Raw genomic sequence first — 21535 nt, 5'->3', positions numbered from 1 at the left:
GTAACGAATTCTCCTTTTTTCGTAAGTTCCAACAGGAATTCCAATAAAAAAATAAAATTTAACCTATAGATAGGTTGTACCCTATATCGAATAAAAAAAGTGTCGTCGTAACCTAGTCAAAGTCAACAACGTCCGTACTAGTTTTGTTTTCATGCGAAATAAGAATGAACAATCGAATGACGATGTTAATCTGTTATAATGGGACCGGTGACAAGGTTCTAAAATCTCTTTATTCGTTGGTCCAGATACTTTTGGTCGGGGTTTCTTCAGTTGTGTATATACTACAACACATAAACTTTGGTTTCCTGATCGGATCGGGAAAAATCGGTATCGGCAAATTGTCAAAATCAAATGATCGGAATCGGATCGGGAGCAAAAAAAGGTGATTGGGACATCCCTAATGCCTATTACTCTATTTGTTCAATTAAACAGAACAACACCTGTATTTATGATAGCAGTATATGCAATGATAAGATAAGCGACAGCTGTAGCCTTTCGGAAGAAATACAAATGAACAATACCACAACATTTGTTTCCAAACTAAAATGTATTTCGGTTTTGTCTACAGAAACTTTTAAAATTACAAACGATATAACTAACACTAAGCATATGGCAAAAGGCCAGGACTAAATTAAAACCAGGTGCCAAAAATAACAACGGTTTAAGAAAGTATTCAACAATTAATGACATTAATTGGAACAAATAGCATGGTTTTTTAATGAGTACTAAAAGGCATTACAAATCAAATGCAGAATGTCTGAATGGGAATGTAATTCAAGCTTCTTATTGAAAATCCCGTCTGTTCTCAGTAAAAACACAATTAGTTAAGGCTGGGCTTAATCCACCTCAGGGAACATAGCACAGGATGTACTATTAATGGAGGCATTTTTGCTGCAGAGCACACCTGCTATTTTTATGTTAGTGCGGGCGATTGTCAAACTGTATTATCACACCTGTCTGCAGAGCAGCATACAGTAGATGTGTCGGTTGCTGCACATCGCTTCTGTCTGAGCACGTGAGGGTTTCAGCTTATCATGATTAATTATCACATCCATACGTCCAAATGTCAGTGTTGACTCTGAGAAACAAATATAAATATGTCTTGGTAGTGCAGCAGAGTTTGACGCACGCAGTGAAGTTATTAATCTGTTCTCCCAAACTCATCTCATTGTCCCCTGCATAATGACAGTCTGCGTTAATTGTGACTGTTTATAAAATGGAGCTTGAAGTTGGAGCCAAGCTGTGCTAATCTCATCATCCTCGTTTTCTTTCTCTGCACCACTAGGTTTGAAAATCAACTATTGATGTTCCTTATTACATTAGGTGAGCTGCTTGATGGCAACACACAGCTGCAGGCCGTTTGTATGGATATCCTATTGATCTGATTTACATATATAGAGAGTTTGTTGTTTGTTGCTGAGCAGACACTGTGTGTCTGGAAGTGAACTATTGAAAATGTGACATTCCTTGTCACTTTGAAGAGGCTTCTTTTTAATACAACCAGTGACAAAAGATGTATCACAAAAACGACTTTATTGTAGAAAAATGTATCTGCTGAGTAGCTTAGGTATCTATCAAGTTTCTACCTTTGTCTATGTGAGTTAGAATCAAAGATAACATAAGATGAGATAGGACTTCATTTATCCTGAAGGAAATTGTTGTGCCAGAGTTACGATTCAATAAACACAGCAACATAATAATACAACTATAAACTAACAGTGCATTAAAAAGAGCTAATGGAATAACTACAAGAAACATAGACGGTCAAATAAGTATTATAAAAAACTTTAAAATAATAAATGTACATGGATGCACCTATCTTTTGTTAAACATGTCCAAAAGTAGGGATATAATATCAATTTCAATGGAGACTATAATAAACATGGCATATTATTTTTAACAGCTACAGCTAACTTGATATAGCACCAGTGGCAATGGAAACATGTTTTGTTGTCATTGAATGGTACAAAAAAATATTGACATATTTTTTTTTTAAAGACCAATAATAACCTTTTGAGAAACGAAATACCAAGGGTTATGATCAAGCCAATAGAGACATGAATATTGATTACAAGCAAAACCAGTAATAATGATTTAAGCTAATGGACACACTTCACACAAACCTTAACATGCGCTCCGACTGATAGGGGGACATGTCTGACACTTGCGTTGAGAACTAGTGTATTTTCTCATCTTTTAATCTTTCTAATTGCGCTGCCTCTTCTTTTTTTGTCCAAAGACACCAAAGAAAAATCTTCTGAACTGCCTCCCAAATGTGTAGATAAAGCCAGTGAAATGTTTGGATTAAAATAAATCCTGCTGTGAATATTCTTGTGTAGTCAATGACTTGATCATCAAAGGAGTGCCTTCATAACAGAAAATAGAGAGATGGGGAAACAAAGAGTGTGTTGCATGCTTAGTTCTCATTAACCACTTGAGTTTAAAGCATGTACATGTACAACGCTTGGGATGGTGCACCACTTAAGACACTAAAACACTACACAAAATACTGTATAGCCACTTTTAGAAGCTTGTTTAACTTTGAGATCTGGTGCTAGTTGTAAACGATGCTGCCCTAATTTCATAGCTTTCCGAGGCGAGTGGAGGAATCCTGCCTCATTTGTCTCTAATTTGTTCCCAGTGCACATACGAGAGGGGTTATAAATACATTAGTCCTCTCCATAGCGCGGCGCACTGGGGGGGCTGCCGGGCAATCAAGCAGCTTGCTGTACGTATAGTGCTGCTTTTTACCCCAGTCCAACAGAGGCATCGTGGAGATGGGACAGCATGTACCATCTACCTCATCATGCAGTGACTGTGAGCAGGTTGCGTTGTCCCAAAGGCTGCCTGCGCTGTGCATTAAGGCCTTGAGCGTTGGCTAGATCGGAAACGAGTCGGTGCAATAAAGGGAACTGTGGGCCGTGCAGATACCAAACTCCTCATATCTCTCATCCCCCTGATGCAATCCACCGGTGGTGTGAGTCAGTGGTGCGGAAACATCAATTAAAACATGACGATTATCGCTAAATTTGTCATTAGCCCTGAGGAGAAAAGCAGCCTCGGCCAGGATTTTCTTTTCTCTTACAGACACACACAGAGTATTGCCTGCAGGACTTTACAGAGCGAGAGATAGGTCTTAACTTGTTCTCCACTCGGGAGAAAATCAAATTGTGGTGTATTGTCATCAGCTGTCAGTGTCAGACAGATATTTCTGCAGGGCTGGGCAGGAAATTAGGCTATTAAGCTTTTTACAAGGCCCTTCTCATTTCGTCTGCTTTTCTACAGATGTTCCATCAAAGTAACTCATTGTAGCCATCTATTTTTCCCATGGCTCAAAACCATCTTTCAGTAGACTCATGCTGTTCTGTTCTCACTAGTCCATTTTATTTTCCCCCTTCTGTTCCTCTCCCACTCTCTGTCACTGTCTTTCTCCCTGTCTCTCGCTTTCAGCTGATATCTTGGCTTCATTTGTGCCTGCTTTGGGTTCAAGCGCAAAAATCAATTCCAAGGAGGTCAGCAGGGGTCAGTGGCCAGGCCAGAGCCAGAGCAAAGTGGATTACTGATTATAATGCAGGCAACATGGCTTCCATATTGGGACATCCGCAACCTAGATCTGTATTATGTCTGATAACAAATCACAAGATTTGAAATATGGGTATGAGTGGGAGTTGTGGCAAAGAAAACCAAAACACATTCTCTCACATGATTCAAACTGCTTTTTCAGCCCAAGAAATGTGTTGGAGTTGAAGTTTTTCATTCATAAGCAGTAAGAGACAGTGGTATGAATTCTGTAGGCTTGCTTCATAGGAACGATGAACAATTCTTAAACAAAATGTGAGTCTATCAATTCCCCATGTAATCAAATATTATGGAATAAGAGGTTCTAGGACCATGATCGTAACTCTCAGAGTAAATTGTCACCACATATCCACCCACCCTGCCATTAATGTGACACTAGGGACAAAGGTTATCACACAACCAGCTCATATATAATACTATGCTTTTTGGAACATATGTAATGCCATGAACTTGAGTATTGCACATGTGCAAAGCTGTTTGACAGTAATAAAGGGCTGCGTAAAAGCAGATGTCATTTTTTAGCAATGCAAATCAGTACAGCAGTTTTGAAGTACTGTTGCCATTTTCAATACAAAAAAAACGTTGACAAAGATGTTTTGAGAACAATGCTCAGACCTGTCAATGGAATAACATATACTTTGATTAAGAATGTATACAGTACTAGTACTACATCTCATAGATAGTATTCTCCAAACAACAAAGCTATTTCTCTTGACTGTTAAAGCAATAGTTGAACATTTTGGGAGTTCAATGTGCTAAGCTAAGCTAACCGGCAGCAATGTGTAGTATTATATTTAAAGAACATATATGAGAGTAGGCTTAATATTCTCAAATGAATCTCCACCAGAAAGCCTACAGTATAAGCACAACATGTTACACCATTCCTTTATCTTGTTTAAATGTGGTAATTGTTCAAGAAAGCTTTTGCATTTTTCAGCTCAGCTGCAGCTTACAGAAAATAAGACTTATTATTTCTTCTGGACAGAGCCTTTCTCCAATAATGTAAACGGACATTGAGAGTTTTGATTGGAAGATACAATGTTTGACATCAAGCAAACAAGCATCAGCAGCAGACATGTTTGTTTATGTAAATGATGACATTATGTTAGCTGATTTATGAGTTTATGAGGGTACAGAGCACACATGATGAAATGTCAGTAGGAAGATTTACACGCATTCACATGCCCATCATTCCTACGATTCCTCAGAAGCCCTGACATGCTTACTTCAGCGCTGTGTTTCTTGAGCTCCACACGCTTTCATACAGTCTGTTTTGTAGGCCACACTGGATAATTGATCTGCCTCGCTTTTTATTTATAGATTTGAATGACATTCCAGGGAATTTTTCCAATTGTCATGATCTCATTTGTGCTTCCTCGGATGCTCGCTGAGATGTTGATGGGGATCTAGAGGTACCATGGCATTTCAAAAGGGAGGCACATTACGCAGCACTTTTATCCGAGCTTGATGGAACAGCTGCTGTTCCTTGGTTTATTTTTTCTCTTTATCTCCTTCTCCTTCCCCCCCCCCCTCTCTTGTCAGAAACCCTCTCAACTAATCTATCATTCTCTCTCGCTACTTAAACTTGACTTTACTATTGGAAGGCAAAGGTAGAATGAAAGGGAAATAGGATCTCATTATTTCAGACCCACCGCTCACTCTGCTCATGATTGATCATTATCAAAAAAAGAGCCCGTTTGGAAGCAAGTGATTTCTGCTATAGTAGAGAAAGAAAAGATAGGTCTATTTAAAAAAAATCATATTCAAAGGCCTCACAGAATAAAAGGGAACTGTACTGCACCTCTGTGCAGGTGCTGTGAATGATCAATCCTTCACTATACACATACATGCTTATGAATAAGGGTGGTTTAGTATGAATGTTCAAAAAGTGTGGATATAGTCTGTCAATTAGCTACTGATATAAAACAATATTGAAATATAATAAATAAACATGAGGTGCACATGATAATGAGAACATATGCTTGGTGAAACAAAACTCAATTTAAAGTAACAGTACTGCATCTAAGCTTTGAATACAGTACATTGCTTTAAGTACATACAAAGTATTATTTTTATTCTTTTCATATTATAGAAAGTCGAGTTATTTTCAACCAATACATTGTTTATGTCCTACTTCAATGTACAGTCTCAGTCATTTTTCAGGTTCATCCAATTTCAACTTTTCTCTTGTTTTCAATTTCCGTAAATATTAAATCAAGCTTTTTAACTGTGTTCGTAACAGGATCTTGAACAGTGTTGTGATCTGTTCGGCAATAATAATTGGCTGTTACTCATCTCAGAGTACTAAACCGCAAGGAACTGTCTTGGTTTGCAGTATATTATTGCCAATCTGGGTAACATTCAGATGTGAAAACTGCCAAAAGATGTGACACAAGGCAGCGAAAAGTTAGGGTAAAGAATAATTGACATATTTTCAACACATTTCCAACAGAACCATGACCTCTGTTTCTCCCTTAAAGCAAGTACAGTGAGTCTAGAACAATGTGTTCCAAAACTGTATAAAACATCAAAGCAGAAGAGACTCTGATGACAACAAAAGGCCATGTTAAAAAGCATTTCTAAAGCTACTCTGTACTCCCTAACCTGTCAGGCAGAGGTTTGGGGTCCTGGCCTTTCTGCCAGTAGATATGACATGTAACTAGGGAGCATGCCTTATGGGAACGGTCTCAAACTACAGAGTCAGAAGGTTCAAACAAACTCTTTCCAACAGTAGACACTGACACACACTGAGCTGTTTGGATAATAATCTGATTGCACAGTAGTTTGGCAACTTTAATTGCATAAATCCCATGTTGTATAAGGATCACTGCCAACTGCCACTGCCTCCACTGACATATCCCAAAAAGTGGCTCAGGGAAAGTATTAAATGATCCATGGAAATGGAGCCCATGAATTTCAGAACATAAGTACCCGCCGGCATGCCGCACACTTGCTGACCTCACACCCCCGCCGCAGCCCCAGACACCACACACACTTATGCTCATTCATGCAAGACGTGTGCCTTTGCTGAAGCTTGATTTGAGTTTCCTCAGACTGCGCACAGTGGCAGACCGACAGAGAGGGAGAGCGACGCACCCAGGTGACTGTTCGCCAGTTTAGAAGAAGTTCAAGCCACTCTAAGAGGGCATTTATATGCGCTCAGCACATCTTTATCCCACAGGTCAGAATTTACAAATAGATTTCAAATTAGAGCCTCTGCTTTAATTTTCTAATGCAGTGACCCATTCTGCGGCAGTGTAATAGCAGGTCCCAGTGTGACAATTAAAATAAATCACGTCTGAACAGAATTCGCCGTATGTATTCATGCCTCATCAGTAACTGAATTGACGTAAATGATTTATCCCAGAGAACTTAAATACCAATGCCCATACCACATAGGGCTCCCACCCTGCATGCGTTCAAGTTCTACACGCTTGTCAGCGGCCCTGCTGTGAATAATGAAATTCACTTGTCTAAGATGAATGAGTGGATGTGGAAAGATAGGCAATGGTGGTCTGAAACACTGGACCTTAGTGTATAATCAATTGTAAGCAAAATGGTCTTAGATAAAACCTTTTGTTACTACTCCTTTATGTTTAATATGTCAATTTTATCATGATAAGTTGACTAACATATTATATTCTCTTCATATTTGAAAATAAAATGTAACTTTCATACAAGTGGCTGCCCAAGAATGGAAGCTCTTCAGAATACTGATTATTACTAGTCAGACAAAGTTCAAAAAAGAAGTAACAGAAAAGCCTATTAACTACCACTATAATGAATAGCCCATATTTAAACCTTAGTACTGTAAGAGAGAAAAAAAGGTGTGATACTATGGGCTATATTCACTTTTTATTAAAAATGACAGCTACAGTAGAGATGTCCTTTGATTAAAGTGGGGAAGCACGCTCTAAGCTCTAAATATCATTATGCTCTCGGGTGAAGCTACTTACACTGTTTTAGTCACAGACCCCCACCAGCCATTAAAATAATGTGAATATGTTGCCCACTGTGTGTAGTCACCTTCCTCCTGATTTGGACTTCCCCGTCCTCATGCGCCGCTTCACCCTCATCAGCTTTACTTTCTCTGCTTTTGATTAATCCTGTCTCATTTGAGATTTTGAAACTATCAATGGGAATTATTCAAATCCCTGAGGTATGAAATAGCTATGAGGAGGCTGTGGAAGACACTCATTAACCCCAAATGGAGGGGAGCCCACAGTAAATCTCGATGAATTCTCTCCGTTATAGAAATCTGATTAGTTACGCTGGCTGTGCTTAATCCCAGTTGAAGGTACAAGTTCATTTTGTCCAGTGTATATGCAGTCATTCAAGATGTTTTCAACCACTGTTTTGAAGAACGTATCACTCTGAGTTTTGTAATAATGTGGTTCTGTGACTTTGGTATGGAAATTTTATGAGAACAGATTACTTAAAAGCCTTGAAAAATACAATTAATTGCAAAGAGGGAAAGAAATATGAAGTCATCAGCCAACTCTGTGACAGTTTGTTACAAATGAACGAATCCAATAGCCCAAGATTTGAACCAATAACAGGATGCGCTTGTATGGATTTAATCACTGGAATGTAGTGGCTTGTTCACAGGGCCGCTGCAGATTGCATTGTTCTATTGATCACCCCATTGTAGTTAGTTCTGCTTTTCCGTCCTCAGAGGCATGTCTTTATCATTTAATGGAGGATTTTTGCATCAAGTCATGAAATGCACCACGGATTCCAGCTGAAGAGATCAGCATCTTGCCATAAAAACCAAAACTAGACATTCTTCCCTGGAGGGACTTGTTTTAGCTGTAGCGCCACATCCAAATTGGACCAACAGCTGCTATATATGATTCCATCATTCGAGGGATAATATGTTCCATTAATGCCGGAGCACTCACAGGCATTAGAGAGACGGTTGCTGCAAACCTCTCAGGATGTGCTCTGCTTATTCTCTGCCTTATTTCCGCGAAACATGGCACAGACTGGTGCTGCTGCCATTCTCTTACATGCAGATGTCAATTATAGAGGTGGCAGACAATGGTGAGCTGTGCACATCTGCTGGTGGATGATGTCTCCCCCAGCACTGCGCAAGCCAATGGAGCATAAATCTCAACCATCCGTTGGCAAGCTTCACCTTTACAATAACGTCTGCCAGAGCTAAAAGCCTGTCTTGTATGCACCAATGTTCACAATTAAGAGCAGCGGAGACAAGTATAATTAGCTGCTTTATTTCTGTTTCTTTGTTTCTTTCTTTGATGTAAAGGCAATCTTTTATTTTTTTTCTTGAATTTGTCCTTCATGGGTCACATGGCCTGGAGGGTATACTGTATGGGGCATGTCTGTATGTCTTGTGTGTTTTTAATGGGGGTTTGTCCTCATCACACCCAGACCTCTGCTGCCTGCTGTGTTATTAGGCAAATACAGTACATTAGGGATAGGCTAGCTCCACCACTGTTGTCATCGAGAATATCTAGTTATCACATCTTGCGCTCAACCACCTGCTGAGTTCACAGAGCTATCAGCCTCCCCCGTGACCCGCTTGTGTCTCTGTATGTCTCTGCTGGAGACCTTGGATATGTTAAACATCCCCATACGGCTGAGACCAAGTTCCCTACAACATCGGCCTCAGAAAATAGTTTGCTCAGATCCTCGTTTGCACCTACACACAGACAAACAAACAAACTTTAATTTAAACCTTGTTGTTAACATGGCCTACCTCCAGTGCCTGTACTGCCATGTACCAGATTGACTCTATTTGTGCTATACAATATAGAAGCTGTTTGTCATCGTCAACATGGCTGTTTCCAAAAGCATCAGGCTCTAAGTGTGTGGATTACAGCCGTATACATTTGTATAATGCCTGTGATAATGGGATAAAGCAGCTTCCGTGGGAGAAATCTGTATGGAGAATGGATTATTCCAAAGCTCTGCCTATGGGACGTTGAACCCAGGAGTTATCACAAGCAGTCAGCATCTCAAGTGGGTGCATTGCCTCAGAAAAGTGTTTTCTGATGCCACATTTCATGTCCACGTGCTATTCTCTGGAGAGAAAACACAAGATGTGGAGTCCGCAGTCGTGTATGTTTGAGTCTGTAATTACCATAGGAGCACTCCAAAGGCTGAGATATACTAGTTCCATTTCAAATTTGCATTTGCTTTACATTAGGACTGTGCACATGGCCCGCGTTTATTTATTGTTCTCCCGTCCATGATACAGGAACCCACTGAACTAGTTTGTATGTTTCTCTTGATAGCCATTATAGAGGAAAATTAGCATTTCCATGCATACAAAAGCAATTACCGTCAATTTATACACATTTCATCGAAACATGTCCCCAATTAGAGGGCCATTTCAGGGGGACTGATAAGACGAGCAGCGCTCACATTGAACATCTGAGGTCTGGGCAGACGTTGCGTCCTGCTTTCCCCCTGATCACTATCTCTATCCGCGGCTCCGGCATCATGAGGAGTTCAGTAGCTCTCACTCATTTCCAGAACAGCTGATTTCACCCTTAATACGGTGCGACTGTGAAAAACAAATGTTGCTGTGTTGATAGTGAGGCTTTGATTTTGTACAACAGCGACTTGGTAGTCATGCAGGCCGGAAGTCTTTATTGTCTACATCAAAGTCAGTTGTCTTTTTTATGCGCCTCATAAGTTTATAATAAGGTCGCTAGTGGATCTTAATAAGATTTAAGATAATATGAATTCTAAAACTGCATATTCTATAATTCCTTTATTGACTCTTTTATTGGTTTTATCCAGGTGCCCTTCCTCAGTTTGTCCTGTTGCCATTTACATGAGGAAGATAAATCTCGGATGACATCTTCAAATCTGCCCATTCATTAGCCCAAACAGGCTTATCTGCTTAAAGACTTTGGCTAAGACCCCATTCTCACTGAGGAATGACTCACCTCCATATTGCCCCACTAACAGCAACAATTACGTCACCCGTTTACTGGCTGTAGGAGATTATGGACTTATTTGTGCAAATCCTCTCTTTACTTGATATCAAATGCTTTGCCAGAGGACGGAGACATCCACTCTAAACCTGAGTGCTTGGAGTTCACCTTTTATTAAAATGGCAGAGGGAGGAGAAGAAGGCGAAGAAGATGATGATGATGATGAGATTGATAAGTATAAGACTGATAAGCAATGATTACATTGGCTATGCTAAGATCGACAGTGAAGCAGTCAGAGAAAAACAAGGAAGAAATAAGACATCTTTGATTAGCAAGGGCCTTTCTAAGTTTTTACATTCAGTGCAACAAGATTAAGGAAAATAATAGTTCCCCACATTTTAGAAATTATTTATTTTCTTGGTGAGAGTAATTGAGAAGATCAATTTTTTTCTCATATCTTTACTTAAGTAATTGCCTTATGCTAAATTATATTTCTACTCAACAACATTTCTAAATTAAAAATGCACTTTTTTAAAATAAATGTATTGACAACATTATTTTCGGCTTACTTTGTAAATTCAGATTATTATTACAAAATAAGAACTTACTTATAGATGAATATATATAACATTATAGCTTTAGCTACGATCCTGTGATTTCACTGACATATTATTCTGCATAGTACTTTTAATTGTTGTTCTTCGTTTGTAGTTTAGTCCCAAAACGTTGCAACATTTTGATTGAGAACATTTCAACACCATGGTTTTGTTTGATTTACTTGAATTAAAGTCTTTTGTACACTTTGCTAATTATCATATTGTATCTGTTTTTATTTGCAAGAAAAAATGTCCTTCTTTAGAATTACAGGTGGTCTATTGATGATCAGGAGTTTTAACTTTTAACTAGACAATTTCTTGCCACATAACTTCCTAAAACCACAACGTATCCCTTATTTACTTTTAGTTTTTTTTCGAAACTTTCTAAAAATTTAATAAATGAGAGGTCATGTTACGACGTGACTTTTGGTGGTCGGTAGATATTTTTTCCTTTAAGCAGAGCCTGGTCAGCGGCATCATGGTTTCTATTCTATTTGCTTAGCTAAGCTAACCCACTGGTGGATCTACAGCTCATCTAGCTCACTGCTGATAACATCGAACTAACCCAGCTGCATTTACACGTATGCAGAAGTATGAGCTGACAAAGTAAAACAAAATAGATAAAGAAATACTATTACAGATAATCTTATCTGCACCGTAGTGGATGTATCCTGGACTGTTACTGCGACTGTATTGCAGCCGGGATCTCGTGATTCTGCCATTTATTTATTTGGGAGCCATATATACTTGGGAGGAATGGCACAGGATTGTGAACTCAATCACAGCGCGAGGGGATGTCAGTGCACAGGGCGCTCCCCGTGAATCACACACTGAAAGGCTATCACCCAAACCTCCAAGGTCCACTGCCAACTCATCAGTCATCGCGGACCAGACCAGGCCACAGACTGATCAGCCATGCACACACTCTGGTCACTGGGGACACTCACAAACTCAGCCCCTCTTTCCATCTCCCCTATATCCATACCAATATCTGTACTCGCTACTGGAACCATACCATAACATATTCCAAGGTCTGAATGTGACTTTGCCTCTCAAAATTCTGTCACTCTGCCCAGATTGTGTATGGAACTGAAGGCCGCAGACGCTTGTTTTGTCACACTGGCTGCCCTTTCTAGATGGAATTTCATACTTTTATTTATAGCTATAATGTTTTTAGGGAGCAGTTATAAAGTACTTCTCTGGTGGTCATTTAGGTAAGCCTTCGGCCATACAGTCGGATATGAATTTCATGGAAATATATACAACATTACACTGTTGTAAAGATTTTATCCTGGTTTGGTTTATATTCATTTTTTACATAGTTTTATTAACTTTTGATTTAAACATTTAAGTAAGCATACATACTAACCAATACCAAATTAATGTATAATTAAAGTTCCAATAAAACTGTTGGATAATACAAGACTCAAGGGACATTTTCCCACAAAACATTGAAATAATAGAATATACACTTGTTGCTGTACATTTTAAAAGGACATAAAGTACAAGATGTGTCTTGCTAACTACTCTCTGATAGAGTGGCCATGAGAGTTCAAGGCTTTGCAAATTAAGATAACACGTCATCAGACACAGGAGCAAATTAAGAAACATCTTTCCAACTTGACGACACATGTGACCATAAATAGTCCAAAAAGAAGCCAACAACACAAATCAAAAGTTTCTAGGGATGCTTAAAAGTGATTTGAATAAACAACAACTTTAATAGTAATACAATTATAAATAGGGGTTGACTGCCACTACAATATGGTAGGTGCAGTATCTCAAAAAGTCATGTCCCAGCCATATGGATCACTTTTTAATTGTCCCGTGGAAATAGCTTATGTTGTATTTTTAGCTTCTTGCAGCGTTGTTTTTTTAAATTCTCATTATTTCTCTTTATTTTAAGCGCATTGACCTGTGAGGGCCACCATACCATGAGTTTTTAATACTTGTTACCCACCAGATGGACCAAATCTTTTATCGTGCTAACATTCAACATGTTATGACAGCATTAATCTCAAAATACTGCAAAGGATGATTGAAATTCTGTCTGTATTTAAAGTGGTATGTCATAAACTGCAGTATTAGACATCAACATTTTTGACCTGTCGGTGTCGCCAGATAAAAAGTCACAAGATCACCAAAGTCATTAAGATTCATCCTCAGGGGATCCTGAATGTCTGCGCCAACTTTCAGGGCAATCCATCCACTTGTCAAGCTCTTAGACCAGCAGACTGATATTCCCTAGATACTGTAGCAAAAAACACTGTGTATACTTTGAACAGAGTTTGTCCGACATTATGTGGGCGATGAGGTACGAAGAAAACATGCATAAAGGAGTGACAAGAGCTGTTTGGGACATGAGGGATAATACACATTTGCATGATTACATGGACAGATGAGTGATTTACCCGCGCTTACGTCTGACAGCATTTCTAGATGAAGGACATATGAGTGGCATCTGATCCTGCATTCTTTAACTGTAGCTCCTGATCGCTGCTTGCTGAATTTAATATATGACCATATGGAAGTGCAAGATTTAAGGGGTTATGTTTATCTAGCAAATGTTACCTCTGGTACACAGATGCGTGATAAGATGTTCGATCAGGCTGATCCAGCTCCTGAGTCTGAAACTCTGTGATTCAAAACACTCTTAAAAGTATTATCTAGTTCACTTGCTCTCCGACTTATTCAAGCCCACTGCCCCTGTTCACACTACGCAACACCTTCACTGCCATGCACTTCTCCCACATTTGGTGCACTCATACCTACCCGGAGCCACATTAGAAAAAAGATATGACAATTTCACACATATAGTGTTATACTTTGCCTGACTCCAATTCATCTGTGGCCAGGCAATCTTCGTCAAGTAAGCACAATAATAAGTAATTACCATAATGTTTGAATACAAAAAAGCGCAGAAACTTTGAATAGAGGCTGGAGTTGGTGGAAGTGGGGGGGGGGTGGGTGTAGGAGAAATATTTGATTAATCTTCTTAACACGTTTCATGTGCAGATTCTTTGAGTTAATTTCAAGGACCATGCCTAAAGGAGATTACCTCCCCATGCTCCTGCACATTTGCTCATGAGTGATTTTGTTTATTCATGTTTTATATTATAATGCTCCTCCTGCCGTCTGCAGCCACAGAACCAACGGAAAAAAATGCAATTTATTTCCCGCTCTGCACACGATGGAGACAGCTGATAATGTCACCAGGAAATATGAAGACTGCTGGGACGGGACCAAACAGCCTACTATTTATGTATGGAATATAAATAAAATATTTTGTGTGGGTTTTCTTAAGTCGCACATACACCCAAATACACACCCCCCCCACCTCAAACAAAAAAGTTGCTCCAGTTAGTGATTCGTTTGGATTTTTACCAATTCTAACCTGTGTGTGTGTGTGTGTGCATTTCAGTATATCGTGATTTAGATTTACTTATCACTCATCTCTCGGGAGATCAGCATGCATCTACAATAACATGGATCATTACGGAGAGTCATATAAAAGGTCAAAGATGCATTCAAGTTCTCAGAGGTTGCGGATTACGCTCCTGCTCTGTCACCAATCACACTTATCATCAACGTCGTATGGTAAGCTCATCCCAACCAGTGTGTGTGCCTCCTTCATATGAAAGCCCATCTACAGTATGTTGTCATGACATATATGACACAGCCCACTCATATTTCATTGGTGCGACTCAGTTATGAACATGCATCAAAGTCCCTTTCATCACTCCTGCTAATATGGATTTATCTGCTCCGCTGGCAGTGATGGGACGGCTGACGTAACTGTTTACAGTGACTCCATTGCCCCCCCCCCCCTTCGATGAAGACGGCGATGATGATGACGAGTGACGCTCTCTGCCCAGAAGACGGGCCCGGATGGCAGGATTTATGGCCCGCGGTGCCCATCCTCGGCACAAAATGCATTGTCTCTGGGTAGATCGTTCAGCCTGTCCTTGCTTTATTGATCTCACTACTCACAAGTTCACAACTTCCGCGTTCCTGGTGCATCACTTGACAGCAGAGAGATTTAGTGGAGGGATGAGGTCAGATAGAGGAAGAGAGATGGACGGAGAGGAAGAGGGAGGGCGAAGTGAAGGAGAGTCGATGGAAATGGGAGAACAGAGAAGGAGGGAAATAAAGAGAGGTTATGAGAGACAGGAGAGAGACTGAGATGGAAAGCAAGCAAGGAAGGAAGAAGGAGAGAGTTACTTCCTCTGGGAGGATGTGGCTCTAGGCCAGGTCAGAGAAGATTGATACTTGTGAGTGTGTAGAGGCCTGCAGAGTTAGCCCCTGGTACACCGGAAATCCGCTGGTAAACACACCCAGCAGCTCTCAAAGGTGTCCCCATCAATCTCCACACTCTTGTTCTCAGTGCAGTGTATACACACATAAACTCATACTTCAGTGGTCATTGGACGGCCATACAGTAAAAACAAACATCACTGACTTCAGCACTTCTTCCATCATCTTTTACACCTGCTGATATGGCTTTTAGCGCTTTTAAAACCACAGAGACACCACCCTAAGCTCTGACATGTACAAGATATGTGCAAATGTGTCGACAGGCGTACCACTGAGGGTGACATACAGTGTGCTTCCACTATTCATCTCTTTGTGATCCTTTAGTCATAGTGGTTTTTCAAACATGACTTTGAATGACCTCCTCCCGTCTCTTTTCTTTTTGAGAGCTTTGGGCTTTTTTCCCCTGAGTCTATAAGATTACATTAGAGACAGCGAGCCTGTGCTGTTCACTAAGCCCACAGGGAGTGTGAAGAAGGCAAGGGAGGGAACTTACATAAGACTAGGCCAAACTCCTAACCCAGCCGCCCTGAGGGAGGACGAAGCCAAGGCTCTTTAATGTTTGTGTCAATCCTTGTACAGCCTAATTGGCTTGGCAATCATAATATGAACTGTTTGTGGCAGTGGGTTGGTGGGTGGGTCTTCATGTTTACGTAGTGTATTCTCTGAGTATTTATATAATGCACTGTACATTTGTTCTCTGAATGTGTACACTATTCATTGTTAATGACTTGTCTGGTTCCTCATTCACCATTTCGCTGTGGGAACATTCATTAGCGGTGCATAAGGAGCTGCTCGGCAGCGTAACCCCTTATCTTTTGAACTCAGACACTGCGATAAGGTTTTCAGAATGACTAGAGATCAGAGTGCAACTCCATTCAATTACTTCTCTGCCATCCGAAAAGCAGACAGACTTCCAAGTGGAGCCAGAGAGCCTGAAATGTGAATTGGCATGCATTTCTTTTTACAAGAGGAGAAAAAATGAAAGTTTGGGATATTTTATTGAAGTAGAGAACCGAAAAATAAAATAAAATGTGACTGTGTTCTATGCCGTCGGTATAGAGAGCCTTTGATAATCAGACTTTTTATTCTTTTACAGAAGTCAGTGAACACAGAGTACACACAGAGCAGCACACATGGGAGAGGAGCCGAGAGATTTGGGCTGCGTGATCCAAAAATGAAATGGGTCATCAAATTACCCCTGTGATTGTGTGTACCTGCCCAATTATGATTGATCTTTGCTAGAGAAAACAAAGTGGTGTATTTTATTTGCATGTTAAAAGATGCTCTCTTTCTCTCCCACTTCTCTCTCTCACAGCACCATCATTATCTCAAATGTGAAATGCTATTTAGGTATTCATAATTTATTTCTGTGTGGGGAGGACACAATAGACAAGCGCGCAACGCTCTGCCAAGCCCCAGATTTTTTCTTAGTTAATTGAAAATCTCATTTGCATGAGGGGAAAATCAAACACTCATTTCCATACATGAGATTATAAAAAGATAACTGCTAGTGTTTGTTGTTCCATATTTGATCTGAGCATTTCCACCTAATTGCTAAATGCTGCAAATAGTGCTTGAGTGTAACCTCCAAACTAATGTTCACAAGGCAACTGGATGTTATGTTCCAGTTCAAATGCCACACTGTGTTTTCTATCCGTGTTTTCCGAAGTTTGCATGTGCAATGAAGCGAATGTGTGTTTTTGTCAGAGCCCCTGTGATTCCATAAAAATGCATAGCTGCATAGCTGGGTATCTGCCAACTTCATAAACAGCAATGCCTGCCCAGCTGGATGTTGTGCAGGGAGGCACATCCATAGAGCGGCCTGTAGCAGTCAGAGCAGTGATCTTCTATGATTTGTGTGTGAGAGATCAGAGGTGTCCTGTTTCACCCCTTACAGACAACCCCATGTATTCTCTCTATCTTTCTAGCTCTCTCTCACACACACACACACACCCACCCACCCACAAACCCCTGTCTATTCCAGGCGGACACCATTACAGACCTGGCCTCAGCCTCTCTTCCCTACTTGAAACTCATTAATGCAGTCTCCGACATGGGCGGACACCAGGAGATCATTAATGCAGTCTCCGACATGGCCGGGACCAGCAGGGATTTCCGCAACCAGGCGACGGTGCCCTTCCCGCCCTGCACCTGCTCCTGACTCGGCCCGTGGGCCTAGCCCCGCTCCCTTAGGTCTTACCTATCCGACCTCTCCACAGAGACATATGGTATATGGGTTTATCTTTTGTTGCGGTAGGATACCATCCCACGTAAATTATGGCCTTAGTGCTGGTGGTCCGGCAGCGCGGTCTCACACACAATGCACACATTTCCTATCTCACACATTCTGTGTGTGTGTGTGTGTGTGTGGGTGTGTCGTTGTGTGTGTGTGTGTGTGTGTGTGTGTGTGTGTGTGTGTGTGTGTGTGTGTGTGTGTGTGTGTGGTGTGTGTGTGTGTGTGTGTGTGTGTGTGTGTGGTGTGTGTGTGTGTGTGTGTTGTGTGTGTGTGTGTGTGGTGTGTGTGTGTTGGTGGGGGGGGGGGTTCGGGTAATTTGGGATGAGACCATAAACAGTAAAGTAAGCTCTTGTCCAATGAGGGCTTTTTCAAAATGTGGCCTGTAGGGATTTGCATTTGATCCAGTATGTTGCACAATTGCTCCGAGACTGTGATGTGTGGAAAAGAGCTGGTTTTATTTTATATTTGATTTATTTGTGTTTGTCTCTGCATGTTAATTGCTCTCTTTCTCCTCCCCACAATGAAACTGTCGCTAATGTTTACAGTTTTGAATTTATTTCTGCCTGGCATGCTAGTTATTGCCTCTTGTGTGACTCACAAAAGTCATGTAGGAAGTAGGGCTATCCCGAATACCATTTTTCGGGCTCCGGATATTCGGTAGTAATCAGCAGCGAACAGGTTCGACACGAGTATTCCGGTTTATTCACGGCATTCTTTTTGTTATTCTACAGTATTGTTGTTTTATAGTTATTTGTTAATGTATACAACCCAATTTGTGTTCTTTGACATTTAAAAGGATATTGCATTGTGTGTGTTACTTTCGTTGCAGTTGTATATGTCTTAAGTGTAATTTGGCTTGGCTTTCTATTTTGTATGGACATGCTTTTATTTTGAAGGAGAGTTAACGCAGTTGACAGGAAGTTGTTGTTGCTATGGAAACAACGTGACGGAGATTAATGGAGAAAAAGTAATATCTACATATAAAGACGGAGAAAGTAAATGATAACGTTTATGGTTAAGTGTTAGCACCCCCCGAAGAGGCACAAGCTCTTACGTTGATATTGGAGATTTCAATACATTCCAAAAAAAAACGAATAGCGAAATTGAAACCCAAATAGTACTCCAACGAACGAATATTCGGATATTCGGGAAAATATAGTAGGAAGTTGTAAACATTCAGGTCTTTGCTGTTAATGATTAGGCTGCAAAGAACAGAGAAACCTAAACCCTGTGGTGTCCTCACACAGGTGATGATGAGGTGATAAAGGCCAGGTTGTTTTTGTTTTCCATGCTGAGTTGAATAATGTAGCTGGGATGTTGTGTATGGATTCATACTGTTTCTTCATTTCACAGTTTTTTTTCAAAGCTAAATCACAGTATGACTGACTTGATTCGTAAACACATCTGCATCGGCTACACACACATTGTACGCAGCCACACCACCACATGTGACGACCTCTATTCAAAAGCTGGGAAAGGACAACTGTCAAATGAAATGACATAAGGTATATTTTATTTCTCAGTGCGTCTGACCTAAGCATTTTGCCTCCGAAATATGTGCTATGTATTTTCATCTGAGGCTCCAGCGCAGGTAATTGAAAAGCATTGCTCAGTGTAGCGTATGCACTCAGACATGCGATGAGGCCACCATTACGGTTCAGCATGGCCTGGAGGGATGAGGGGATGGAGGGATGGAAGGGCTGCGTGCCATGATAGAAAAGTTAGATTAACTGGGACCCTCACACTCCCTTCAATGTCAATGGGTGAACTGGAGACACCTGGCAACTGGAATCTGAAACACAAACATAGGCTACTGGGTTTTTAACGGCAACATTCTGTCTTCATTTGTTGTTATTGTTGTTAATATTATCATCTGTATTGTTGTTGTTGTTGTTGTTTTTAATAAGTCAATCATTGTTCCCTGGCTCAATTGGACCTGTCAGTAGGTGCACCATTTACTGTAAGACCTTAAACGTGATTTTTTCCCCCCCCTTCTTTCCCCCGTATGGCCTTCACGGGGAGTGTGCAGTAAATGGGGTGGGAGCATGAATGCTCAGTGCCTCATGTAATAAGCATATAATTAAACTCCTCTGACAATTACATCATGCATTATCAGCCTAAGCCAGATCCATTACTCCTCTCGATCAATGACTTGGCCACAATAGGCCTCCTACTCTGACCACACCAGGGACTGGCGGCCAGGCTGCTGCAGGCTTCTTTGCTGTATTGCAGGACCAGTAAGTGCTGTTAGTGACATCCAACACCAAGAGTTTGCACAGGGAGAGGGAGGAGGGCCGGCTACTTAATGCAAGGTAAAGGGAAGAAGGAAATGGGAATTAGTCCTTCCGAGGACAGCAAGGAGGTGGTGCAGCTACTTGATGAGGCGTCTAGAGTGTAATGATGAGTCATGGTAGAGTGAATTAGAGTGTGGTCCTTTTTTTCCTCTGCAGCATCGGAGATTGCTATCTCTAATAATGAAATCCTCAAAGATTACTGAGGTCGAGCAAAGGCTAGCCCAGTGCCGAGTTGCATAATGATTATGAATTAAACATCACAGGAAGTTCCAACCAAGCATGCAAGCTCACAGAGATACATTTAAACGCGGGCTACATCAACAATTCAGATATAGAATATTTTAAAGTTGGCTCTTTCATAAGATGCGAGTAATGCATTCAGGGCAAAGGGAAAAGGAATGAAGTTGCACCAAGGCCAAGTTGAGCTCTTGTATAGTAGATAATTAGCTATTATCACATATTCTATATCAACATTGGCAGGAAGAAGTCAGGAGAGTGACCGCATGCATGCCATCTGCCAATGTGATGTGAGAGGGGTAAGAGATTACAATTTTGATGAGTCTGCCAAATCCTTTCTGCTGTCAGAGTGGTCTGAGAGGAGCAACCACAGGCCCTGCGAAAAGATTAAATCAGCCCAGCCTCTTTCTGGCTCCATCTGCTTCCCCCTTTTCTTTTCTCACTTTTTCACATGCTGCCTCTGACCCTAACCTCTATTCATCTATCCCACTACTCATCCATCCATTTCATCTTTTTCCCCTCCTCCTATACTCTCCTTCTCCTTTTCACCAAAATTATTACATTACACATCCAGCGAACATCCATTAGCTCGGAACATGTTCTTTCTTCTCCTTCGTCTTCTCTTCCAGGAATGGGCTAAGGCAATGTTATTTCAGATTATACAGTTGTTAAAGCTCATTTTAAGCTAACAACGGGACATCAAAAGCGGTGAACCCTGCACAGAGGGAGAGGAGGAGGTGTTGATGGAGTTTCTGGGCAGGTGAGAAATGGAGAGGGGCTGTGAAGAAAAGACCTGATCAGATGGAAGGGGGAGATTAGAGAGGGAATTATTAATGGGGCCAGGGCCCTTTGGAGCAGGAGATTTGTTTGGTGGAGGATGCAAAACTGCATGCGAGATAATCGGGACGGGGGGGGAAATGATTTTCTCTCCTTTTTAGCACAATGTGATATAGGAAGATACAAGGATCTGGACCTAAAAAACATTTTAATCAAAGAATACAATATCAGGACTCATGAGTTTTTTTGTTTTTTTTTAAAAGTGCAAGAACTGATACATCTAACACCATGATAACTTGTATTTTGCAGCCTTTGCTAGAAATGGGCTGGAACAAACCTACTGCCCTTTTCTCAGATATATGCTGTTTTTCTTTTTTAACTCTGTATGCCTTCCAGGAGCAAGCAGGTCACCCCAAAGGGAGCTTGAGTGATTGATGCCCTGGTGTCGTGCTGATTGACTTCATGGTTGCATACCCTGGAAGAAGGGATGAGGTACAGATGAGGTACACTGTGGTAGGGCAATCACAGCCACCCAGGACATTTCTCTAAGGCCCTCTCCCCACGGATCAGTCCTCCATCCACCCACACACCTTGCAG

The 21535-nt window shown here is 40.9% G+C and overlaps 1 protein-coding gene across 1 annotated transcript in view; it reads left to right on the top strand.

Moving 5' to 3' along the window:
• LOC104945554 (mitotic spindle assembly checkpoint protein MAD2A-like) overlaps positions 1–17555 on the top strand; it is a 32228-nt gene extending 14673 nt beyond the window's left edge. Inside the window, exon 5 of the mRNA XM_010771250.1 lies at positions 17440–17555. Within this exon, the coding sequence (XP_010769552.1) occupies positions 17440–17555 (116 nt within the window). The remainder of the gene's footprint in view (positions 1–17439) is intronic.
• Positions 17556–21535: the final 3980 nt, after the last annotated feature.

This window comes from Notothenia coriiceps, unplaced genomic scaffold (genome assembly GCF_000735185.1).
Source record: "Notothenia coriiceps isolate Sejong01 unplaced genomic scaffold, NC01 NC01_scaffold00009695, whole genome shotgun sequence".
In the NCBI taxonomy this organism is placed as follows: domain Eukaryota; kingdom Metazoa; phylum Chordata; class Actinopteri; order Perciformes; family Nototheniidae; genus Notothenia; species Notothenia coriiceps.
The sequence above is the reverse complement of the archived record's forward strand: the minus strand, read 5'-3'. Positions and strand labels throughout refer to the sequence as shown.